General features: G+C 45.7%; 1 protein-coding gene across 4 annotated transcripts in view; it reads left to right on the top strand.

The window, feature by feature from the left end:
- Positions 1-26,644, top strand: part of Arid1b (AT rich interactive domain 1B (SWI-like)) — a 353,360-nt gene that overhangs the window by 231,945 nt on the left and 94,771 nt on the right. For all 4 annotated transcript variants that reach the window (XM_006523223.4, XM_006523221.4, NM_001085355.1 and 1 more), the window contains exon 5: positions 16,587-16,830. In XM_006523223.4, the coding sequence (XP_006523286.1) occupies positions 16,587-16,830 (244 nt within the window). The remainder of the gene's footprint in view (positions 1-16,586; positions 16,831-26,644) is intronic.

A 26,644-nucleotide genomic window follows, 5' to 3' on the forward strand; every position in this document is an offset into this window, starting at 1 on the left:
ATCTGTTTATGGTCCCTTGGTTTACACGGCTGTGTGTGACCCCTGGGCCACCGACATCCAGGGAGATGGGAGAATGAGTTGTGTTTACAAGTCCAAAGAGTTGGAGAACCAGAGAATACATTAAAACACACTCAAAGGAAAAATCAGAATATAGAAGATCTATTTGCAGTCACCAGAGGAGCCGTAAGCCTGTTCTCTGATGCTGGTACAGAACACCATAAATGCTGGGTGCATTTGCATGTTGGCTCTTCTGTTTGTCACTTACAAAGTTGTTCTGAAATAGGCTGTCACTATACCCAAGGCTGATTTGGAACTCACTCTGAAACCCTAACTGGCCCCAAACACATGGCAACCTTCTTGCTTTCACCTCCCAGTAATGGGATTACAGGCATGAAGCACCATGTTTATCTCAAAGTTTTATGGTTACTTCCTAAATGAAACAAGATTTTGAGATAGTTGCATGCTATTTTAAAGCTGGAATTACAAGTCTTAGGGAATGCTGTTAGCTACAGCATTGCATGGTTGCATACAAGGACATGCACACATACATGAACGATCACATACACACCCTTTGCCTTGTTTGATGATGTGCTAGTGGGCTAATGGATATACCTGTCAAACAGAAACCCAGTGTAAGCTGGGTCACGGAACGTGCACATGAATTTATAAATACCTACTCCTCATCTTAAACACGCTGTGTGGGAGGCTTGTATCAGTCAAGATCGCCCTGCGCAGGTCTTAGCAGCCACTCATGTGCCTCTTCCAAGGGGTAAAATGTAATGCTTGCCATCTCTCACGTTTATCTGAAATAACATTGACTAAATAAATATTCAGTGGCGTGTTCCAGAAGACTTCTGTGGCCTCACATTATCCACCTTAGACATTAAAGGCTGGCTAGATAGCTTTTAATCATAAATTTCACAAAACGCTTGCAGCCTGCTGCAGGGTCAACAGCACTGACTTCTCACGGGGAGTCTGTAAGTTACTTGTTAATGTTCTCTAGCAAAACAGCTTCCTTGCCCCTGGAAAGGCAGACCTGCAGACCTGGCTGGGTTTCCTCTCGCTCCTGAGACATGAACACCCCTTTCATCACGTGGTCATGTTTCCTGTACTAGGAGTGTTGACTTCCAGGAGTGATCCTGTCTGAGTGCTAGAGCATGCATGGAGAGCGTCTACTGAGAAGAGTTCAACCTCAGCTTGATACTGTCCCTGAGCTGTAGGAAATGAGAGGCTGCAGCCGGTGGGAAGGGACTGCACACAAACTCACCTTTCTGTGATAACCTGCATTCAGAGACCCAGCCTCCTTAGTACGAAGCTCTGAGGCTCAGCACCAACCCAGCACACTCCTGCCTCATAGCCTGTGAGACAGACTCCTGTCTCTTGCAAGTACCCATTGTTCTCTTCCGATGAATGATATAATTTATGACTACAATTTTAAAAGATGCACAAATTATGAAATTGTCAGTTTATACATCATCTTGATATAGAACAGCAGGTTGGTCCTTTGACATCTTATATGTATATACATAATTATAGGCCAAGATACGTTTTACTTACCAAAGGAAATGTGGCATAAATTAGAAATTCAACATTGGGGCTTCCAGTCACTTATTTCATTTTCTGAGTTTTTTTTTTTTTTTTTTTTTTTTTTTTTTGCTCTTAAGTTTTTTTCTCTCGCTCTCTTTTTTAAAGGTAGTGTATGGCGCCATGAACCTAAGTCTTTCATTGTTAACGAAGTTCCTAGAAGGAATTTCCGTGTGCCCTCTTTTGTGTTCCTAGTTAAATAAAGTTAACAGTAAATGCCCCTTCATCATTGCTGTACTGACCACACAACCATGCTCTCCTCGGCCGAGGACCCAGCACTTCAGCCCGGTCCTGTTGTGAGAAGCCCAGTGACTTGCCAGAGCAGGGCCACACAGGCATGGGGCTGCTACAACAGGCTCTGCCAGTCACTTGAGGGCTTCTGTTGGTAGCTTTTGGTGCTTGCCTGTTTTCTTACTTTTCACATCTCTCCCTTGGCTAGACTAAGATTGTTTTATTTATGAATATGTATGTTTCCGAAGAGGAACCCTTACACTTAAATGAACCTGTAAGGAGCCCATAGAAAAGCCAGTGCCCGCAGTGCTGATAATGAGAAGTGACAAGGCAGCCCTGCTGGGTTTATTTATGACCTTCTGCCTTTGTTAGCTCTTGTGAGAAATTTCTTTCTAACCATAACAATATTGCCGGAGATTGGCACTGTACAGAGAAATCCTACCGAGCCCCGAGGCCCACAAACTGGCAGCCTTTCAGCTCATAACCGATTGCCATGCTGCCCGTGGACTGGCGGTCCCCTCGGCTCCTCTTTTCTTCAGTTCTTACCTAGTTCTCCTCAGTCTTTCCATGCTTGGTTTTTAAAAAGAACCCCTTTTTCTCAGAGGCATATGGAGTGCTACTTTGCACTGTGGAAGAAATCTGAAGAGGGCAGACCTTAGGAGGACAGGGAGGGGCAAGTCTAGTCTGCGATAGATGGGAGAAAGTCACAGAGCACCCTACTGCTCCTGGAGCCGCAGAGTGGTGGACAAGCTGTCCTTGGGTAAACAGTGCACTGGTTATTAGATTAACTCCATGCCAGCCCTTAAAGATGGTTTATCTCCGCTTGTTTTGGTCTTCCACTTTCAAACAAGCCTGGGATTTTAAAAGCGTTCACAAAGAATTGCCTTTATAGTTGTGATTCTCTTTGGTTGTAAACAAGAATGTGTAACATTAAACACAGAACTCTGCAGATGAGCGAGAGGACCAGCTGTCCCTCATGGTTTTGCTCAGGGTGCAGGGAAGCCAATGTTGACCACGCCACTCTCTGGTCAGCCTTTGACATAAAGCTTCCAAAAATGACAGAAGAACAGGCTAGTGGCTTCTGCTTGAAGTAGAGATGGACAGATATGTGTCTCCACATTCCAGGGGCCAGCTTTGGAGAAGATTATGTGCCATGTGACCTCACCTTTAGCTGACTTCCACAAGAGCACTATTGACGTTTATGGAACGTTCATAAAGGGGTGTGTGCACATACAAATGTCTCTGTGATTGTAGGTTTGCATTCGCATATATTTTGTGCTTTCTGAGTTAAACTATTCTCTATGTTTATTTTCTATGGTTCATTGATTTTTTTTTCTCCAGTGAAATGATATTGTTTTTAACATAAGATACTCTAATAATCCATGTTTTAAGGAACTTACTAAATTGAGATCTAAGTGATTCCTAGTCCACATTGTACTGTCCAGTTTTGCTATTTTCTGTTTTTAAATTTATCTCCACACTGTAATATGGAGTAATCAAAATGATGGCCAATACTTATCAAATGAATCTCTGCTAACACACAGTTCTCTTGGTGTCTTTGGAACAGGCCAGTTTTGTAGGTAGATGAGGAAAGTTAAGTGGTACCCACTGGGAGTGGCACAGCCAAGATTGGAACCCAGGCATCCTAACCCAGGCTGACCTCTTCCAAGTGGCACATCTCTGCTGGGCACTGTAGGCATTAACAGATGTGCCAGAGAACCCTGGTTTCCACATTTCTTCCCATGCTCTGCTACAGGTGTACAAAGCTGTCTCGTAAACGTTTTGCAGCCACAAAAGGGGGCTGTGCTGGTCCCACCTCGATGCAGAGCTGTTGGCGTTTGTGCTCATGCCTGGTCTTCACATTGTCCTCCTTCGCCTGTGCTCATCTTACACTCAGCCTTTACGTTCCGTTTCAATGTCACGAAAGGATACGTGAAACCAGCACTTGTGTGCCTAATATTCTGTATTTATAGGTTAGCTAATCTTTACTAAGACAGAAGTATTATTCCTCCCACTGTTTGAAGGGTGAAACTGAGGCTGGTTAGCTTAAGAACCCTTTCCAACAATAGCTGAGGACATGTCCGAGCCCTGCTGAGTGCTGTCTGCCCTTGCTGCAGGCTCCTACCTGGAGAGCTCGCTGCCACGCTGTTGTCCCTGAGAATCCACATTAGAGAGGACATGAAATGAGCCCTTCTCCTGATGCCAGATATCACAGTGTGTGCTGCGCTGTTGGTAGCTGCGGACGTTAACTCTTCCAGTATCACTGTGAGGTCATTACATGTAGGGATGAGGTCATCCTGCATGGTGGCCTGTGAGCCCTCATCCTGTGCAGGATGTGTCTGAGCCGTCTCTTTATCCTTCCAGAGCCCAAGGGTTTTTTCTTTTTTGTTTGTTTTTGTTTTGTTTTGTTTTGTTTTGTTTTATGACCACCCCCAGGTACCAGAAAAGGTGACTAGTGTTCTAAAGAAAACTGGGCAGAAGCTGGTATTGATAGTGAGGCAAGAGAAGGGGATTCTGGAAAGGCATCTTTGCTCCTGCCAGGCATTGATACTGGTGCCTGGAATAAAATCCAATTCAGCTTGAAAATATATGATTCACCTGGCTACAGAGATGCTAGGCAACAAGAGGGTTAGTGGCCCCATGCCTTTTTATTGTGTGTGTTTTGCTGTCTCTTGCACACACCTTGGAGAGTCTCTGAATTCTGTTCCAGTGGGGGGGGGGGGGGCATGCTCCAAGCAGCTGCTGAGGTGGCTGAGACATGGATGTGCAGGGCCAGGAGGAGGTCCAGCACGGAGCAAACTCACCCTGAGGCCTCTTTGAGCGTATTATTTTCCTCATCACGATCACAGTTATGATTGCTAGTACTGAAAGTTTCTATCTGCAACCTTGACTGGGTTTATGGTCACCTCCTCTCAAGCGGCTTTCAGAAGTAACACAAAGTGGTCATATGCTCTTAGAAAAAGTTATTATGCAAAAGTGCACTTGAATGCTAACACTTGAGACGTTAAGTGACCAGCTGGCCTTATAGGAAAATAGAAAACAAGTCGTTTTGGAAATCTCTCATCTAAGTGAGCCTGTGAAGCATAACAAAGAAATAAGGAAAAAGCAGGTTCTCGTTGGGCTGTTAGAAGACTACTGCGTGCATTCAATCTCATTAAAGAAAAAAGTCTCCATAAATCATTTCCAGCTGTACGTAACTAAGCTAATTGCCTTAAACTACCTCTGAGTCCATTTTGTTGTTGTTGTTGAATGTATATGGTTTCAGGGCTGGCCATTTTATAGGACTGTGTTACAATAGAAAATAGAAAGAGGCCATCAATTTGAGAGTTGGGAGAACGAACATAGGAGAGTTGGAGGGAGAAAGGGAAAGGAGAGAAATGATATAGTTATATTTTAATTAAACTACTTTTAAAACAAGTACAAATTAAACAGGTAGAAGTAGTTTTTTAATAAATATAGTTATTCAGCAGGGGCCACTTCACTTTTAGTGCTGCCACTGTTAAGGATGCTTGCTGCCCACCACCATGCCAGTGAGTGGCTGCTCCCTGTCACTTCTCCGGTGGGAGTGACAGAGGCTGGTGCTGCTTTGTCGTCTCTCCATATTGTGGCATTTGTATTAATATTTTCCTAGCTTAAGATCATTTAGCCGCAGTGCTTTATGATATTCCTAAATATGTATGTGTCTTTTATAATGTTGGAGATTCAGGCTGTTAGCAGTATGTGTGTGCTCGTATGGAAGTGGTCGCCTTGTTTCTAGACATCTCTGTGTACAGAAGTGGAATGGTAAATTTGGGAATGGAAGATTGAGTTACATAATTGATGTGCTTTTAGCATTAGCAAGTGCTGACAAATGACTGCCCAGAGTAGTTCTACTAATTTATCTTCCTACCCTGGTGCATGCAACACAGTAAAGGAGGTCTCCCTCCCTCTGTTCCTTTATAACCATGACATCTGCATTTGCTGCATTGGCGTCATTTAGTGTTGATAAGTGTCACTCTGATTACCTTATAAACACGGTGCTGTTCAACTAAGTTCTCACCTTATAAAGGTAATCACGCTACCACCTTGCATATCCGGTACCACGTGAAAAGAATGGAGAACGGACAGCTCTTCCTCATACACTCACTCTAAAGGAAGAGGCCTGGGAAGATGGCTCAGTTAGGGACATTCTTGCTGCACAGCTGTGAGGACCTGAGGACAAATCTCCAACACCATGCAAAAGCCAATGACAGTGTCTGTAACCTCAGGACTGAAGGACACAGGAGGACCCAGGAGGAGCCCTGGAGCTTGCTGCCAGCTCATCTACCTGAATGAGTGTACTCTCATAGCACTGAAGTCAACCTCTGGCCTCCATATGTACACACACACACAGCACTGTGGTAATAATTACTGCAGGACAAAAAGTCCATGGACAAACATGAAAGCTAGCAGACAAGGCTTGAAAGAGGAAGATCCTCGTGCAGCTCCAGACATGCCCCTCCAAGGGCCGAGTCCTTTGTGCTGTCAGCAAAAGCCACAGCAGTGTGTTGTCCTGGGAGCTAGAGCTTCACCCCTCCCTTGTGTGTGGAGAGTGTTGGCCACACCACTTACTCAGGTGCATTGTTTATGCTGAGATAAGATGTGAGGGATAGGTGTCCCATCTGTTCTATTCTTGCCGCAAATCAGAAACACTCGGCTCATGATAAGGAAACATCAAACAGTAGCAAATAAAAAAGCATTCCACAAAATACCCAACACGAGGTGGACATCACTGACAGACTCAGAAACTGTCCAGGTACCACGGTCCATTGCAAAAGGCTTCCTTTTAACACTTTATACATTCTACTCCAAAAGAAGACAGGAATGAGGGAGCCGAATCTATAGCTCTGTTGAGGGCTGGCAGCCCTTGCCCCACTGTTAGAGCAGTGGCTTGGACAAAGGTGTAGAGCTAGCAGAGACCTGGTCAGGGTGTGCAGCAAGCCCCCAGCACTGGCCTGGCGGGGCATGTGTGGGCCAAATTACTTTCAAAACAAACTTTTAAAATCCAGGGACGGCTATAAAGCAAACCGTATGGCCCAAGTTAATACAAAAATACCTCGACAACCAAGTTTCAGGGGTTTTCTGCTAACAAACTTGTCTTTATTCCACACGGACTCACTACGGTTTGTGACTCGTGTGTTTTTCAGTCATTGCTTTCTTAAGTTGCTAATTTATTTGCAGTTTCTATGGATCTTGCTGTTTTAAAGAATTTCCCTGTTACACTGTTTGAAGAAATACGTGTCTCCCGAGGGCTCGTGCCTTTTTGTTTTTAAGTGTTATTTTCAGAGTTTCTGCATGCTTAGCATTGAACTTCTAAGATAAACAGTGACGCTTTGCACCATGAGACATGCAAAAGGTGGTATTGATGGCTTTTCTGCCCTAAAAATTTATAGTATGTTTTCAGTGATAAAAACAGGAATCAGGAGACAGGTCTAAGTCATACATATTTACAGACCTTGTTAGTTTGTCAATTTCCTCTCAGAACACATGGGTCATTAATATTTATAGGTCCATTCCTGGTAGTGATATTTACAGAACACCAAACCATAGTCCAGAGCCATCCTCTGCTCCGTGGTTGTAGCCAGGTGACCCCGGTAGCCCATGGTTTTAGAGTAGAATATAAAATGTTAAAGGTGTGTGTTGTTCATAGCCAGCATTAGGATACAGCCTGATATTTTGAGACTTCAGACTCATTTGTACGCTGATTCTTAGAGCTCTTAACACTCAGGAACTTACCACAGGCCAGAGAGTGTATCCCTATTTTCTTAGAGCCATATACATTTGTGAAGTCACCACAGTCGGAGAGTGTATAACTGTAACTTAGAGCCGTGTACACTCATGAAATCACTGCTGTCCAGGAGCCCAGAGCTGTTTAAGTTCTCGCCTCTTCAACCTTACTCTCTTACTGTTTGCCTTAATTTGCTTAATTCTGTAGTAAAACATGTCTGTCTGGGGAAAATGCAGATCTGTTCCCCAGTGGTACCTGGAGTTTTAATCTTTAGTTTTTACAATTTCACACTTGGAACCCCATTTCATCCTCCACCACTCAGTGGCTAAAAAACACTGGCTGCTCTTCAGAGGTCCTGAGTTCAATCCCAGCAACCACATGGTGACTCACAACCATGGGATCTGATGTCCTCTTCTGGTGTGCATGAAGACAGCAGCAGTGTACTCATTTTAGATAAATTAACCAGTTGCAGGACTTGTCTTGGTTCCCTGGTTCTGACATCCTAAGTTAGAACACAGTTGACACAGTGGAGCCTCAGTCCTTCTCCAGCTGCCTCCCTGGCGCTTCAGCCTTACCCTCTTTGTCTAGCCCCTACCCTCAGTGAACTTACATCCTAGGCTGCACCCTCCACAATCATGCACTCTACTTTCTGCTCCTAACTCTCCCTACCCCTTGGTGCCCAGCTTTCTACTCTTGAAGAGGCCTACCTTCCCTCCAGAGCTTGCCGCCTTCACAGTGCTTCCCAAGAAGTATCCCTTGGGGAAAGCAGCCCATTGTGTTCGCTACGGCACATACTGCCTTACTCCTGTCCAGCCTCTGCCCCACACCTTTACTCTCCAGCAACCTTACCTCCACACTATCTTACCCCCCACAACGCTAGCCCATACCACCTTACCCCACACATACCACCTTACCCCCTCCACCATAGAACTTGATGCTTTTTCACCATAAGTTATCTGTTTGTCTCACCATTGAAGGTTGGTGACAGGAACTTCAAGAATGTAAATGCACACAGGACCTGCCCACTGTCTAAAAAGGTGTGCATGGACACACTTCCTTCTGCAAGTCTCACTCCTACTGCATCAGATGCAGCCATCTGTAATCAGCTGCAACCATCTACATAGCACGTGCACCCTGGTCTAGCCATTGCCATTTTATTACACAGCTTTGTTTCCTATCCTGTACTTTACGTTGAAAACATGACTTTTCTCACAGTTGTTAAAGGACGGCAGTCAGTCACTGGTGCACGAGAGCCATAGTTTTTCAGTGCGGACGTAGGCCTTGATTGAAGGACAGGAAGGGTTTTGTCCACCGTGTTAGGTGTGGAGTATTTGGAGGGTAAAACAATGAGCTCACCAGACAGTATACTGTGGTTTATTCCAGTGAGCAAATAACTGTAACGTCCCAGTGCCAACTCATGGCCGCAGAGTTGAGTCATTTCTAACACTTAAAATTATTTACGAGGCTATTCCCAGGCACTTTAACAAAGGCTAGGGTTACTTCCAGATGCAGGTTAATTCCAAAGTTCATACGACCAAAGTTATAAACTCTTTTACCAAGTTGACTTTTAATTCAAGACTCAGTGCTGTGGTAAAAAGGCCTGTATGTTGCCAGCACATCTGGAGATGGTTATTGGTCGCGGAAGAGCAGAAAATCACTCAGGAGGAGTTCAAAACTCGGGAGTATTTTTGTCACACATGCCCCACACACACACACACACACACAAGGAGCATGCAGTGAGAAACACCCGCTTTTCACGTGGCATGTTTCATGCCCATGCTACGCGCCCCTCTGAATTTGCAATGGCTATATACTTCATGTTAAGAATGTTCACCTGGGACCAGGGAAATGGCTTAGTTAGTGAAGTGCTTGCTGGGTAAACATAAGGACCATTGTGTTTGCTGACCCTGAATTCAGGGTCCATATTCCCAATTAAAAAGCAAGGCACCGTGGAGACAGGAGGATCTGTGGGGCTTGCTGGATAGCTAGACCATTGGTCAGCTTCAGGGTGAGTAAGACATACTGTCTCAATAAATAAACAGTAATGGAGGAAGACACATGAGGTGACCGTAGGCCTCTCTGTGCGGTTGCATCTGCACATACACTGCACACAAACAGGTATGCACACGTCTCCCCCCCCCCTCTCTCTCTCACACACACACACACACACACACACACACACATATATTCATGCACGCACACACGCACGCACGCACACACAGTTTTCACGTCAAAACCTTTAAGACTAGCTGTTACTTTATGTGCTGATTCTTACATTTTATTTATTCTTTTACAGTTTTATCCATTATATATTTGATCATAATCGCCCTCATTAACTTGCCTTATCCCTCTCCCGCCAAATCCCCCTTTCTTCCCAAAGCAAGATGCCCATCCTACTTTTATGTCTCTTATTTTGAGGAAATATAAGTGTTACAACGTTTTTAATGGTATGCTTAAGACTGAATTCTGCCTGTGTAAAGTGTCAGCTTAGCTCATTATCCCAGAGATGTCCCCTTAAAACGAGAATTGCCCACAATGCAATCATTGCTTGAGTAGAGCTGCAAATGAGTCGGGGGCAAGTTGTTCCCAGAGGAGCTCTTGGCTATCTGCATGGCGTGGAGTCTGACCCACATTTTTCTGTGTAGTTCCCTTGGCTTTGGGGTATGTCCCTGTCATCCATTGGAGTCTGTGACTTTTCGCATCCATGATGAGTATTTTCTCCGGCCAACCTCACACATCAGTTGGCGGAGCGATGTATATATTGTCCTGTAGGATAAAGAGGTAAAGTTTTGAATGCGAAAGCTGAAAGGAGGGTGGTTTTCAGACCTCAGGTCTGAGGATTTGCTCTGTCTTTCTGACATCCTTCATGTCTCATATTGAGACCGGAACTCTAAGCTTTTAAAAACTCAATTGCCATCTAGACAAATGAGCAGGGGGAGCCTGGGCAGGCTGCTTGCGATTCGGCTTTGTGCTGAGAACCTGGGAAGTCGTGGGAATCTAAGTCACTGAGCATTCTTACTTTGTGTGCCAATTATTAGCTCAACTTAGATATCAACTTCAAGGTACATTTGCATCAATGCTTGAAGTTACAGTACCAAAATAAGCTGGGAAGGTGTGAAGTGACTTTATTGTACTTTTCAAGTAGGCTAAGAAGCTAATGAGGAGGCTGGGTCTTTGACCCCCTGAGGTGATGCTTGGTAGTCAGGCTGAGAATTCATTCATAAAGTGTAACAGCTGGGTCAGTAGTTTCAGGAGAGCTTTTGTGGTAAATATTTAGAACTGTTTGCATGTGCTGGGTTATGTTGTGTGGTGTTAATACGTTCGTTTTCATTTGCTCTTGAACATTGGAATCCATCTTGTCTCTGTCCCGTGCTTAGCATAAGAGTCGGTGTCCTTAAAGTTAGGGTCTAGTTGAAGGTATGCGTGTGGTGTCTGTGTATGCATGGGTCTGCGTCTGTGTGTGTGTGTGTGTATGTGTGTTGAATTGTTTGAGAGTGTGTTTCTTAGTGTGTGTTGTGAGTTGTCTGAGTGTGTAGGGTGCGTGTTTCTCTGTGTATTTCTTTGTTTCTGTGTGTATATGGGGTGCATGTGTTTGTATCTCTGTTTGTGTGTGTTGAATTGTTTGAGTGTGCGCGTGTGTGTGTTTCTCTGTGTTTCTTTGTTTCCGTCGGGGGTTGCGGGAGGATGGAAGGCAGGAAGGTCTTCGTGCAGCTGAAGATCACTGAGAGTTCTGAAGAGTTGTGATCCGGTGTTTTAACCCGTGCCTTGCGCCCCTGGGAAGTCACAGTGAGACATCATTAGCTGTGTCCTATTAAAACCCTGAAATGAGGCCTGTGCCTGTTGCATTGATTGAAATATCTTCTCTGTTCCTAACTCTGTTTATCCCGTGTCCTCATGTGGCGTGCTTAAGCAAGGGATGCCCGAATGTGTGCCGTGTGGGGCAGCTCACCATCAGGGCTGATCTCTCCTCCAGCAGCTAATTGTATCGAGAGCTGTGGCTGGGAGTATTTGCAAGTTCATTTGCTTTTTGAAAACCCACTTATTTAATTAAGCAAGGGAGTACAATATGCTAGCTTATTCCCAGTTCTCTAAATCAGTATCGTGTCCCAGTGTTGACTGAACTTATCCTGGGCTGACATGTGCTGAATTGAACACCATACCACAGAGCCAAAGAAATTCTGATGTAGTGACTCATAAATTTTAAAGTGAGTATTCTCAGGGAGGTTCCTGCAATGCATAGACTTGAGAAAGCTTCTACTTAGTGTTTGTGTGTAACGTTTTACAGTGACTCCTGGACACTGTCTTCATATAGTTTGCCATGTGCTCTCCTTCTCTATTACTGCAACCACATAAGAAATCAGGCTTATTGTTGAGTTGTAATAATTCAGAGAAAAGTCAGATGAAGTTCCTGTTGCTGTTTGTGGTATTTCATCCACTGACCAGTCACTTGAGTTAGACTGAGATTTGTCCTTGGGACAGTGAGGGGTGTGAGGTTGCAGTGGTAAAGTGTGCAGAGACCTTGCCTTGAAATGACTTTAAAAATTAAAAAGAGAATACTGCAGGTTGTCATGATGTTTGATACAGGGACTTTTAAAACTAAATGGACCCTTGTTGATAACAGTGAGCTCACATCAGCTGTGTTGTGTTGATAAATATTCAGTATTCTGGGTGGCATTAAACAGAGAAAACCCAATGCAATAGCAGAACCTCAGCATATCAGGTTATGAAGCAGGAACTTTGCCCTTCTGTCCACTGGGAAAGAGAGGCCATAATGGGTGCTGTGAGGCAAGGCCTACAGCCTCCACAGAGCCCTCGCTGCCAGCCCTCCAGCAAGATGAATAGAAGCAGTGTAGCTTGAAGGTGCCTCCCTGGGAGGAGATGCAGGACAGCTTTGCCTGTGCATGCAGGCCTCTCAGATCTGACTTTGGTACTTACCGAAGAGGGAGCTGGTGCCCTGCTGACTAACTGTCCTCTGGGGAGTGTCACCAAGGCTGACTGCTTAGAGCGCTACCGAACTTCCTTTATTAGTATGCTTTAAGATAGCTCTACATACAGAGACCACAAGGATCTGCAGGGCAGGAGCGTTTCTGTGTCATTTACATATAAAAGTTCCAAGAGGGTATAGCAGTAATATAAAAATTATATCTTTTTATTGCTCTTCTGTTGCACCAAGGTCTAGTCAGCGCCGAGCTTCTGATGACGTGTGAGCACGAGGGCGCTGCCATTGTTATATTTCCCTCTTGATGCTTCCTCTGTCAGCCTGTTGAATAACAGAAGTGGTTTTGATGCCTCTGCAGCGTGCGCGAACGGGGCTCGCTAACACCCCCTCTTGTCGCTTTCTTCAGCAAGGAGGTGGAGTTTTAAGGGAGGATGGGGAAGAAATTTGTAGGTCATGCAGAGAATTACAGAAATTTATGAGTAACATTCCAGTTTTTATGAAGGAAGATTTGCATAAAATTATTTAACTACAATTGAAAGCTGCATTTACATTGTATCTGTTTAACTCTGTTTGGTCTGCAGTAGAAAATGTCTACCTAGCGATTTGCCAAATTATCTTCTCTGTAAAGGTGTGGGATAAGTGTTTCCTCTCAAGGAGCCTTAACGTGGATGGAGTGTGCCTCACTGGCTGGTATTGGCAAAGCACCTGCTCAAAGGTTCATGATACAGGGCTTGCTTGTGAACTCGGGGTCACGGGCTCTGTCACAGGCACCCGAATCTTATATGTCATCTCGTCCCAGAAGAGTTTTTCTTTTGTAGCTTTTGCTTTTTTAAGAGAAAACTTGTGCAATTGTTTAGCTGTTGTTTTGATTTGGTTTCTTTTTCTTCTTATCAAAGCTAGTTAGTGAGACAAACTGCACCCTCACTTTGGGCTAATTAGCCAGTCACATCAAATTGTAAAGTTGAGCTTGGTCCAGTGGAATGAGATACCATCACTACTCCACTAGTGGTTTAAGAAAACAACAAAAGCCATTTTGGCAAGTGACCTTGCTAGCCCACTAGCTTTTAGGATATCCTTTTGGCAAAAAGAACTGTTTTACAAAGCTACTTTAATTTCCTGTGTTTTGTTCAGTGCTGAGATTATCCATTCGCAGCGAACCCTCCATCTCAGTCAGTCTTTCAGGAGGTTTTGGTACTGTTGCTGGTAAGATGTGCAGGAACGAATGCAGGCCGTAAGGTCTTCTTGTGGGTCACCTGAGACCTGTCTAGCGCCAGCACCTAAGCCTTTGCATCAGGAGTCAGACAGTAAACATCCTCAGCCACGTGGTCTGGCCCAGTTGCTCAGTCCCTGCCTCAGCTGTCACAGGAGGAACCAGGGGTTGCTGTGTCTTGCTATAGGGAAATACAGGGAGGCCACCATTTGAATTCCATGTTTCTAGTCTGTTAACAAATACTGATTTGGGTTGTTGTTGGCTTTGTATTTTGTTTTGTTTCAAGTACTTAACCATGTGAGCTTATGGGCTGAGCATAGTTAGAACTTACCTGCAACCCATAGGTCATGGTTGCAGTCATTTTGCAAGTTCTTGAGTTGGTTACATGGACTAGGAAGGACATACCTGGGAGGCAACCACAGCAAAGATTAGCCCAAGATGCCTGCTCCTTTCCCGCAGATCCACGCCCGCTCAGTTGTCGAGTAGGTACAGCGAGAAGTGAGCTGGAGGACGTGTCAGCCTAAGTTTTGTTCCTAGAACTGCACTAATTGTGTGGGTGGCTCGTTTCTGAGTTGTGTGTAGCATATTACTGGATTAATAACCTTCCTTTATTCCTACCTGGCTTTGTAAAAGCGAAATCTAATTTATAAGATCTGAGGGGGACCATCACTGTGTCAGTGTGTAATCAAGTTTAAATAGAAAGTTCTACCTACTGTGTGTGTGTGTATGCAAAATCAGGTATGCCAGTTGCCTACAGCAAAAATGTTTGTTTTATCTCTGAATTCTGAAAATTCTGATTCAATTTACCTCATCTATTTGAGAGTTGATAATACCATTCCCAGAGGTTAGATATTTTCAGTCATCATGTTATTTTTCATAAGCAGAAATTTGACTTTAAAGATTGCTCTTTATTTACTTAAACCAATGGCATTCTTGTCTTGAAATGTTTTATATAAATGTCCTGGTTTTATGGGCCTGATGAGCTATAATTTATACTTTTATCTTTGATAACATTCTCCTAGAAAGAAAGCTCCTACTATAATCACTGTCCAGGGACCAGGGTCTAGTCCACAACTCACTGTCCGGAGCCTAGGGTCTAGTCCACAACTCACTGTCCGGGGACCAGGGTCTAGTCCACAACTCACTGTCCGGAGCCTAGGGTCTAGTCCACAACTCACTGTCCCGGGACTAGGGTCTAGTCTACAACTCACTGTCCGGGGACTAGGGTCTAGTCCACAACTCACTGTCCGGGGACTAGGGTCTAGTCCACAACTCACTGTCCGGGGACCAGGGTCTAGTCCACAACTCACTGTCTGGAGCCTAGGGTCTAGTCCACAACTTACTGTCCGGGGCCTAGGGTCTAGTATACAACTCACTGTCCGGGACCTAGCGTCTAGTATACAATTCACTGTCCGGGGACTAGGGTCTAGTCCACAACTCACTGTCCCGGGACTAGGGTCTAGTCTACAACTCACTGTCCGGGGACTAGGGTCTAGTCCACAACTCACTGTCCAGGGACTAGGGTCTAGTCCACAACTCACTGTCCGGGGACCAGGGTCTAGTCCACAACTCACTGTCCCGGGACCAGGGTCTAGTCCACAACTCACTGTCTGGAGCCTAGGGTCTAGTCCACAACTTACTGTCCGGGGCCTAGGGTCTAGTATACAACTCACTGTCCGGGACCTAGCGTCTAGTATACAACTCACTGTCCGGGGACTAGGGTCTAGTCCACAACTCACTGTCCGGGGACTAGGGTCTAGTCCACAACTCACTGTCCGGGGACTATGGTCTATTCTTGCATTTGTCAGCTGTCTACTTTCTGGGCTTTCTCCTGAGCCCCAAGTATCCTCCTGACTGTGTCTTGAAAGCTCTGACTTGAGAAGAGGTTATAGAAAACGAGGCTACACATGGCAGAGCTGCATGCGTTCAGAGCAGCATGGCCTGGGGTTTTACATGTTGGCTTAGGCTCTTCCTCTGCCTTTACCTTCCAGCCTTACTGAGCTGACCACCTAGGAGAACTGTCACACCAGCAGCCTGTCTCTCATTTCTGGGCATCCAGGCCTGTAAGCACAGCCACAAACTCCTTACCCATTACAGTGTCCTCTCCCATCTTGCCTGCCTTCTCTTCAGTTGCCTTGTTCTCCCCTGAGGAGCATAGCCTTAAGCAGTTACTACTCCAGACCTCTGTTCTGTGGGTTTTTTCAAGTAGAGCTTCTAGTAACTTCCTCTGAGGGTGTTGTAGTCAAATTAGATGGTATTAACAGTGCAGAATTGCTGCATAAGGGCATATCATGTAACATTAGAACTCATTCTGACCATATAATATCAATAGGATTGTATTTTCATAATATATTAAAATGCAAATGTACTATTTTATTATATTGCTTAAAGATGAGAGAATTTTTCATCACAAAATTCAGTTATAATTTTGACCATTATTATATTACAACATCCCAGCTTGAATTTCCTTATGACAGTTTCCCCAAGCCTATAGTTGCTCAGTTCAGTGAAGTCTTCTTGTAGGACCACTTCTTATTCCATCCCAGTGGTAACTTGCTAAGCAGAGTGCTGCCTGATACAGCACTTACATAGGCATATAGCTGGGTGCTGGTGGAGGAAGGGGAACCGTCAAGCCATTTGTGAGTGCAAGGTGCAGCTTGCCTCATGTTTAATTGATACCAAGGCCTTCTGTGTGAGTTTGCTGGAGTCTGGTGAGAAGTGGCCACTCTGAGTAGACTCCACTAGTGTGTAAGAATCTTGGTCTTACCCATTTGCACAGTCTCTAAAGGAGTGGCACTGTGGCTTTCAAACCATGCTTCCCGTGCTTGCTGCCTACGGCCATGTGTATGAACACCCGCTTTCTCTTTCTTTCTCAGGACCTGTCTGGCTCCATCGATGACCTCCCCACGGGAACAGAAGCAACTCTGAGCTCAGCAGTCAGTGCATCCGGGTCTACAAGCAGCCAGGGAGATCAGAGCAACCCAGCGCAGTCTCCTTTCTCCCCACATGCATCACCTCACCTCTCCAGCATCCCTGGAGGGCCGTCACCTTCTCCTGTTGGCTCTCCTGTGGGAAGCAACCAATCGAGGTCTGGTCCGATCTCCCCTGCGAGTATTCCAGGTACTGCCATCTCTCCTGGTCCCACCCACCCTCATTACCCCCAACCCCCAGCCCCATGTGAAGACAGGTCTGGCTTAGCAGCGGCTCTCAAACTCTGCCTTCCTAGGCACTCTGTTTTACTCCTTAAAACCATGGGCATGTTTACATATTAGGGATATAACAGAGTTCCCTGCCAAATATACAAGAGTCCCAGTTTATAAAGAGTCAACCAATGAATGATAGATAAATGCCCAGCTACTTTAGATGAGACAGCCCAGAACTGTCTAACTACTTTTAAAAGTTCAGTTTTCCAGAAAGCAACCCCTTTAGTGTCTCCTGTCTTGTAATCCCCCTGTAGTAAGGATCCTCCATCAGTGCCTGTCCTGAAAATGAGATTGATGATGAATATCAGCCATGTGTATAACTTGGGGATTATTTTCTGACATGTTTTACAGTTGATGCTCATCTATGATCACAGTCACACACCGATTGTGCCCAACTACAGTCCAAAGTGTTGTGCTGATACAAGCTCAAACTTTGTTTCTGACAGTTTGTGTTCTTGCTAACTGTTGTGTTCACTAGACATCTGTATCTCTAATGAATGTGTGTGTGTGTGTGTGTGTGCACGTGTGTGTGTGCGTGTGCGTGTGCGTGTGTGTGTGTGTCTTGTCTGTGTATATGCATGTGTGTCTGCGTCTGTTTTCTGGGATTTTTAGTAGCTTTAACCACAAGCATCTTTCTGGTATGGTATCAAGTGTTCAAACCCTCTAGCTCTTCATTGCTACACATCAAACTAGCTTTCCATTATCACAGAGCTATAGTAATGTTTTGACATGTAATGTTTGCTGATGGGATACAGACCGTTGCCAGAGAGCACATTGCGCTTACTTATTAAGATGAGAATTTAACTGCTAGTAAAGTTCTTCTCCCCCAAAATCACAGGAGATAATTTTACCTACTTTACATTTTATTCCTTTTCTGTTTTTATAAAATACACAGTGTGTAGTATTTATAAATAATACTAGCCATCCATGGAAGAGGGTGTACAAGTAGGCAGTGTGCTGTGTGTGCAGCATAATTAGGAAGTGAGTCTCCATGGGCCCATCACCTGCTCTCAGAATGGGAGTGAGGGGTAAATGGCGTCTCCCTTGCCTATTCTTTCCCAGTATCATCTCTCTGCTGCCTTCAGCTATTCTCTCTATGTTCTGCAATTTTTTAAAAGAATTTTATTTATTGTATTTTTAGCATTTATGTTTCTAGTTTTATTTACTATGCTTCTATAGAAATGTATCATACTGTAATATTTTATCCAAGCTGACTTACTGTCAGTGAGCTCAGATATACTAGCTCTCAAAACCAGGAAAGGCCCAGGCAAACCCAACAATGCGGTCTCCTCAGCCCCACTCCATGGGATGTATTCTATCGTGCATATTGTTTGTTTGTTTGTTTTTGTTTTTAATTAAAGGCTATGTTTTTATGATTCTATGTTAATTTATTAGGAGATAGAGCTGAAGTTTCCATGTGTTTCAGCTAAGGCATTTTGATGTTACTTTCTTTCCAAAGTATTTATTTGACCTCACGATGGTTGCAGCAAACCTGCACTGACATGTCTTTGAAACTGATTTCAGCACTAGGGCTGCTCCAGTCTCCAGATTCCCCAAGGCTAGTTTGGCATTCAGATGCTTTTTCTAATGCGCTGTAGATGGTTGCCAGAGAGCACTACCCCAGTGGAGGGGGTAACACACAGAGCACTGTGTTCTGCAGAGAACTAACTTGTGGTTTCATTCTGAAGTAGATCTAAGCCTTAATATCCTCATGCAGTTTCTGAGGTGTGAAACATTGATTTTTTTTTTTTTTTTAACTCTTGGTATAAGCGTTGACAATATATTTACCATTCCAAATAGGGATTTTGTTGTGCTGTGTTTTTGAGGCAAAGTCTTTCTCTGTACTGGAGACTAGTCTGACTCTTGTGATTCTCCTGCCTCAACCTTCCAAGTGCAGGGATTGTAATTGTATAGCATAATGCCCAGCTCTAAATGGAGATTTGAAACTTCCATGTTCATTGATTGGTTTGGGTTGGGCTGTAGAATAACATGCCATTGGATATGCTTGCTTGGCACACATGGTTATGGGTGACTGGGTGTACCCCACACAGTAGGCTTGTCTCCCCTATGTTAGCTATCAAGGAAATGCCCCATAGAAATGCCCAGAGTCTAACCTGATGGAGGTAAATTCTCAGTGTAGGTGCCTTCTTAGAAGATATGTCAAGTGGACAACAAGATCAACCATCACTATTTCTAATTTTGATTTCTGTGCATTCAGAGGTGGGACAAGAACTGCTAGAACCTGCCTCAGCAGGTGAAAGCTCTTCTCTCCATCTTGAGTCCTATTTATTTACTATTTATTTATTTATTTTTCTTTTTTCCTTTTTTAAAATTAAATTTATTTATTGACTTGCTTTACAACCCAGTATGAGACCTTCCTCTCCTCCCAGTATCCCCTCACGGAAGTCATCCCCCCATTTCGATTAAAAGGGGCAGCCTCCTCTCTGGGTCTTAACTCCCCCCTGTTTCCCCTGTCTCACCCTCCAACCCCACCCCCTAGTTCTCCTTTTTTATAACTAAGAAAGACATGGGTCAGCAGCCAGGGTGAAGAGCAGCATTGAGAATGAGACAGGACTGTCCCAAAGACCAACCAACACTTCGCTGTTTTCTCTGAACATAGCCATTTAGGCTGACAGGTGACCCTGCTGCACTCAGAGATCATAGGCACCTGGAGTTTCTGTTTGATGTGCACACAGGCTAGCAGCTAAGAGCCTAGATATTGTTCCCATTTGCCAGGATAAAGACAGCATTCCTCACCTGAGCAGTGTGGGCCACACACTGAAATGGGCTGCTGCTGGCACAAGGACCATGGCTGGGACAGTGCTCACAGCCTTGTAGTCTGGCAGGGGTGGTCCTTTCTCGCTTGGACAGAAGAGCTAGGAAACTCTGAGCATCTTTGCCTAGTGTGAGAGTGATCCAGTGCACGAACTTCAGTGACTCCTGGTCTTACACACACACCCTCCCCAGCCAAGTCTAAGGGCATTCATCTTGGAGAGGGATGGGGGCAGGGGAGGGGCTGCTATCTCAGGGATTGAACCCTGGGCCTTATAAATACTAGACAAGCACCCTACCACAGAGCTATGTAACCAACCATCAAACATACTTTGGTATTTTTCTTTAGTTTGGATTTTGTTTTTGGTTTTAGGGAAACAGGCCCAAGGCTTGGCACATTAGGCAAGGCCTATGAGCCTATGAGCCAAGTCCTCACCTGGATATAAGGTTTTATGTCATGGCCGTTACATTTTCCTGACGGTATTCCCATGAAGTTTATTTTAAAAGCATGGCCTCTTACCTACCCAGTGTGACCTGTCACCAACCCACTGTGGTGGCACATGTTTACAACCCTAGTACCCGCTGAGGCAGAGGAATCACAGTACTGAATCCAGCTGGGCTGTATGGTAATACTTGTTTCTAAAAAGTACTCAGCTCCTTAAGTTTTACCAGTTACACTAATTCTGCATATAGATTGAAAATGATCAGAGGAGTTGATTTTTGCTATTTTTACTTTTAATTGAATGCTAATATATCTCTTGTCAGAGACTGAGTTAGCAAGATCCCCACCCCCACCCTCATCTCTCATGTTTAGTTTTGTTGGCTGTACACTGCAGGCTGGCACGGCACGCTTCCCTGCACTTGATTCTGAATCTATCCCTCCATGAACCCGTGTCCTGTCAAGGTTGCATCGTTTCCCAGATCATGGCTCTAAGCCACTGCTTCAGGAACGTGGTATCCGCTGCCTCTGGCTCGCTTTCTCTGCTGCTTGCCCTTGGCCTCAGGAGCAGCTTGTTGGCCCTGACCTTGCCTGTGGACTGTCTCTGCAGTGTTGCCTTCCCGGCAGCTCACTGAGATGCACTCGACTGCTGTGCAGCCCACAGCTGGGCTATGGCAGTGTCAAAGCTACGCTCCTTCTTCCTGGCGCTTTTGCCCAGAGTCTGTTGCAAAGGAATAACCATTTCTCTCCATCTCTGCCCTGATAATGAAATTGTTAACTAGCGAGTAAACCTTCTAATGTAGATCGGCACTGCAGTAAAGTGTCCCGAAGGCTGATTCAGATTCTTGATGCTCTTGTGCTGCCTGCTGCGGTTGTGTTGGGAGGCCAAGGCCCAGCCCCGTGAGTGTCTGAGGCTCAGCTCCAGAGTCCTGATGGCCTCGGCACACCTGTCACTCCTGGTGTCTTCACTTCATGAGTTCTTGAAAAGTGGGTGGAGATTTCCTGTTAGGGACATGAATTGCCTCCTTGCTTAGCACTAGCCATGCCCCACATCTCAGGTGCCTGTGTGAGACAGCAGAAGTTGGGACAGAATCCAGGAGTGCAGGCTGCTCTGTGTGGCCATCTTGCCCCGGTGCCATTACCAGGTCTGCTTTCTACTTACCTCCTCCCTGTTTCTTACCTTCCATTAAAGGCCAGAGCAAAGAGCGTCCACCCTCCTTGTAGGTAGGTTGCGTGGGTATCATTTTGGTTACGTTGTGGAAGTGTTTGCTGTCGATGTCCTCTTATAGCCAATTTGGTGATGTTTTGACTGTGACAGTTTCCTAAGTTATAGTCTAAGAGCTCCTTGCAGGGTTTTAAGGAGAATGGCTTTTGGACATACAAATATGTGCCATATCTGATCCCCTGGCTCTGCCAAGCGAGTCGGCACCAGTCCCTGCACTGCGGACCCCTGAGAGGCCTGTGTGTTGGCTTCACTGGCCTTGCCTCACAGATTACTAGCAAAACTCAACTTCCGTTGACCACCAAGGGTTCTGTCAGCTTTTTCCTGCCCATGCTGTACGCGCAGCCAAGGTTGAAGACGGGGAGCGTGGCTGTGCAGGGCAGGTGGCAGGCGGGGCGGGTCCTGGCCCGATGGACGCTTCTGGCCCTTTGATTGCTCGTGCTGCTTCTTTGGCTTTGTTAATGACGTATAAGGGCATGAACTTCGGGGTCCTGCTTATGGCTATTTTTGGTTCTTTGTCACTGGCCTGCTGTGTGTGAAGTTAAGTCACTCTAATCTATCTGTAGATGACCACTGATAGGTTAGAACAAATAACATAAACGTAAATATTCACATGAGTGCCTCACCAAAGGGACATGGCTTCCTGGCCGTTCCTGTGTGGTGCTGGTTTTTATTATAGGAAGATTAATCCAAGGTAGATCTTCCTACCCATGAGAGCAGAAAGGACAGAGTTGTAAGGCTCCTGGTTTTGTTTTCTTTGTGTTGCTTGGTTTTAGGTTGTATAAGCATTGCTATGTGCTTACCTGATGGAGGTGGCTCACCCATTTTCCCCTCTAACTGCTGGCCAGATGAGAATGAGGGCTTTGTGAGGTAGGTCAGGAGTCCAGTGAGCTTGACAGAAGAGCCTAGTGAGGAGGACCCTGTGATCAGTCCTTGAGAGCTGTCCTCTGCCTCTCTCTGTGCATTCCTTTCTCCACGGTAAGCCCTGCTTCCCTCTGCTGTGCTCCTGCTCGCTCGCTCTCCTCTCTCCCCCCCCCCCTCTCTCACACACACACACACACACACACACACACACACACACACACACACACCTGTCCTCTGTCCAGGAGGTGACTGGCATACCGCTGCCTGACAAAGGCCTCTAGTTTCTGTGCTTTGCAAAAGTTTGCCAGGATAGAACTTCCAAAGGAAGCTTGGCCAGAGCTGGCCTGTGCTAGATGAACTCCAGTTCTCTAGAGTTCAGCTCATTCCAGAGTCTGTCGCCCCAGCTCCTGGAGAATGAGTTGTTCATCTAACGTGCCCTCAGACAACAAATGCACATGCTGTGATAGTTAAACAGCCCCAGCCCCTCCTTAGCACGATATGAAATGGCACCCAGGTGGGCTTCCAGAGCTGCAGATAAAAACAAGAAAATATTCTAGGCAAAAGACAAGTTTTCTTAATTTGACATTCACACAGCAGATTCAGAAAGGATGCTAACCGGGGGAAGAGAAAGATGGATGGCAGTGAGAAGCTGGTCGTGGGCCAGAGCGAGCAGGAAGGGCGTTAGTGAGAGGAAACGATAAAGGTTCCTGATGTCGTTTGTCAAGATTAGTGCCTGTAACATGAACCACAGAGTGTGCAAAACATGTCTCTCTTTTGTTTAATCCGTTCTGCCTAGCTTTTTAAATCTTTCAAGCCTCAGCCCAAGCCCATCCATCCCAGTAAATATATTTTCCGTGGTTTAATTTACCCTTAATAAGACTCAGGGTATATTACAGGTTTGTTTCTGTGTGTAAACATTTCCTGCCGGCTTTCTCTCGGCATTGCCAGCATAGGCCACGCACACTGCTGCAGGGACATCATTGCCACGCATGCGCTGCAGGGACAGCACCACTGCCCTCCCTGCTGAGCTCACGTCTCAGCATCTATCACGTGCTCCGTTTTGGCTTCTCTGGAGGTAGAAATTCCGTGACAGCTTGTTCCAAGGGGGATGCATGCTGCTTATTGGCAAACTGAGCAAGCAAAAGAAAAAAAAAAGAAACACACAGTGTCATTGATATATCCATGTTTCTAATCTGTGGTTACACAGAAAACATGAATTCAGCATTTCTACAAACTCAGAAAACTTAGCCAGTGTTTTTCCCCTTACAATGTAAAATATTTGTGTGTTAAACAAAGCAATAATTTCCTATCCTTTCCAAATGATGCTTAGCAGCAGTGAGGGAGACAGGCAGGGCTTCTGGTTTTGAGAGACGGTGTGCAGCTCGAAGAGCTTGGTGAGGGAAAGGGCACTGTTCAGCCTCTCCTTAGCAGCCTGTAACCCTTCATGCCAAGCTCCACCGCAGTATGAAAGAGCTCACTAGACCCGGTCTGTCTGGCATTCACCAGATGAATGTGGTGGCTTCTCTTCCAAAGGAGCACGTCTTCTCTTCTTCTACCACATTTGAACTTAAGCTTTGTTTCTTCCTCTTCCTCCACATTCAGCGACCAGGAAGACACAAGAGCTTCTGCTCATTTCCACCTGACCTTTCTTCCCCTCTCGGATCCCTCCCAAGCCGCTAGCAGCCTCGTGCTTCACCACCCTCCTCCCCCATGTCTGCTTGTGCCTGTGTCTGTGTGTTCTTCTTCACTGCAGTTATCTGCTGTAGTGAGAGTCACACACCTTGCTCATTTCTGGAGCTTGTGGACTGTCACCGCTGCAGCCGTGCACGCAGCAGCATACTGCCTCTGTGGACTGTCACCACTGCAGCCGTGCACGCAGCAGCATACTGCCTCTGTGGACTGTCACCGCTGCAGCCGTGCACGCAGCAGCATACTGCCTCTGTGGACTGTCACCGCTGCAGCCGTGCACGCAGCAGCATACTGCCTCTGTGGACTGTCACCGCTGCAGCCGTGCACGCAGCAGCATACTGCCTCTGTGGAAGGGGAGGCATTGACCTGCTGTACTGAGGACTCGAGACGTGAGGGGTACAGTGCTTTTATGAGCTAATGGAAGCAGAGACGAGGAGAGTGTCCGAATCCATTTGGCTACATTTCGGGAAATGGTGGCTAAATGAATAGTGTCTAGAGCTGGTGTGTTCTTAGCTCTTCCGTGTGAGTGTTCTAAAGGAGCAGGCCATTGGTCCCGAAGGAGCGAGCGTTCCTTCTACTTCCCTGTCTCCTGCTCCGCTGAAGCTGAGGACTCTGATGTGTTGATTGATTATAGCCGTTAAGCCTAGTACTAATCAGTTTCATCAGTTACTCTCATTCACACACGTGCACCTTTGATTTCTCTTCCACGACGGGATGATGTGGGTTGTCATTGACTAATGAAGAGCAGAATTGATTTCGGCACGAGACAAACGGAATGCCGACACCAATCCTGAAAGGCATTAATCTTTAATAATTCACATCTGCATGTTTATAAATGGTATACCCGGGGATTGTTAGTGTTGACATTCTCTCTTCCAAACAGAAAGTGACACCAGGATTTGTACTTGCAAACTGCTTTAAATGCACATTGCAGAATGCCAGGGTGTGACCTTGTGAAGGCTGCCAGTACAGTGCTGCATGGGGGCTTCTGTTGCACTTCAGATGCTGCTGCTTCAGGTGTGTCCTGTGCCAGGCCCGGCAGCCCGGCTGCCCACGGCCTCCCTGCCTTCCTTTATCACCACTTGCCTCATTCATTCCACAGAGCAGACTGTGGACATGTTTCTAGGACCATAGGGAAGTGCACTGGGCCTGCACGCGGAGAGTATGGGAAAAACATGAAGTTCATGAATAAGTGTGCTCTTGGTCTGGGGGACATTTTGACAGTTAACCATTCAGACTGGAGTTCAGATCCCCAGACCCAGATACGGGGGATCTTCAGAGCAAGCTAGCTATAGACTTTGATTGGAAGGCCCTACCTCAATCAATAAAGCAGGCACATTATAATTATTTTGTTACATTATTATTGGTGATCCTTTACTATGCCTAATAAATAGGAAACTTTACCAGAGACATTTATGTATGTAAAAAAATATAGTTAATATATAAGGTTCAGTGTCCTCTTCAGATATTAGGGAAGGGTGGTCGCAGTGGGCACACAGGGTTGTGTGGAGGAGGAGGGGTGAAGAAATTAGAGAGCAGTGTCTGTGCTTAGAAGAGGAAGGGGCACAGCGGAGGTGGAAGGGAAGCGTTTGGGCTGACCCTGTTTCTGTGACCCTCCTTAGTAATTCTGCCTAACCATTCAGAGGGAGGGTTTGTTTTGGTTGATTTGTTTATTTTAGCCAAGTTAGGTGTGAAAGTTTGGATACTGGGGCTGCATTTCAGTGCAGATGTGAGAGAGAACTCTGGGTTTGAAGCTAGAGGTGTCTAGCCTTCTGAGCATTCCAGGGGCAGCATGGATTGCTGGCCCCACCCTCACTTAGGAGGTAGTGGCTCTGGCTACCCCGAGCCTCCAGTCAGCCAGTGTGCTGTCCTCACTGTCCCTCATGAGGGCCATTGCTTGTGTCTAGGTGACTGTTAGTTAGTCATCACTGAGAAGCATGGGGTAGAGAACCACCCCAGGCAGTCTTTGTAGTTGCCAGGTTTGTATTTGGTTTCCTGGCCTTTCTAGAGCTAGGTTATGAACTCTGTTGGTAGTGCTGCCACAGTGAAAAAAATACAAGAGGAGTTACAATCTCAGGCCTGAGGTCACTGGTGCTGTCCCCATCTTCACGACCATCACCGTGAATCCATTACACACACACACACACACACACACACACACACACACACACACACACACGATTATGACAAGTTCTTTTGATTTTTTTTTTTAAACACAAAACTGTCATTTGTAGAGAGCTGCACCTCAGTCCTCAGCGTGTTGCTCTGTCTTGTCCCCTCCTCTCCTATGTTTTTTCCCTTAGAGACAGTCATGGAACAGATTTGCATTCCTGTAGTATTATGACTCTGGGCAAGCCCTTTGCCCACACAGCTGAAGTCAACTACCCTGTGCTTACTCTATATTATCCATCCTACCCCTCAAGGTCCAACTGAGTCCTTTTCTTGTTAAGTGCAGCTTCCCGTTACATCAAGGGTGGAGAACCGTGCCTGGCCAGGAGAGGGCGCCCAGTAGATGTTGACCAAGTGCAAGCATGCCAATTCTGAAAGGGGACAAAGAAAAAGAAAAAGAAAGAAAAGGAAAAAGAAAAAGGAGTCTAAGAAAAGACAACTCTGAGGTTATTCCAGGACTAGCTTTCATCCTGAGCTGTGGCTTGGTGGGTTGTCTCTCACTGGCCTTTTCCTCCCCTCCTCAGAGAGACTCAAAGGGGATAGATCAGTCTGTTATCTTTGTGCTTAAGAACAGCA

Source organism: Mus musculus, chromosome 17, assembly GCF_000001635.26.
Source record: "Mus musculus strain C57BL/6J chromosome 17, GRCm38.p6 C57BL/6J".
NCBI lineage: Eukaryota > Metazoa > Chordata > Mammalia > Rodentia > Muridae > Mus > Mus musculus.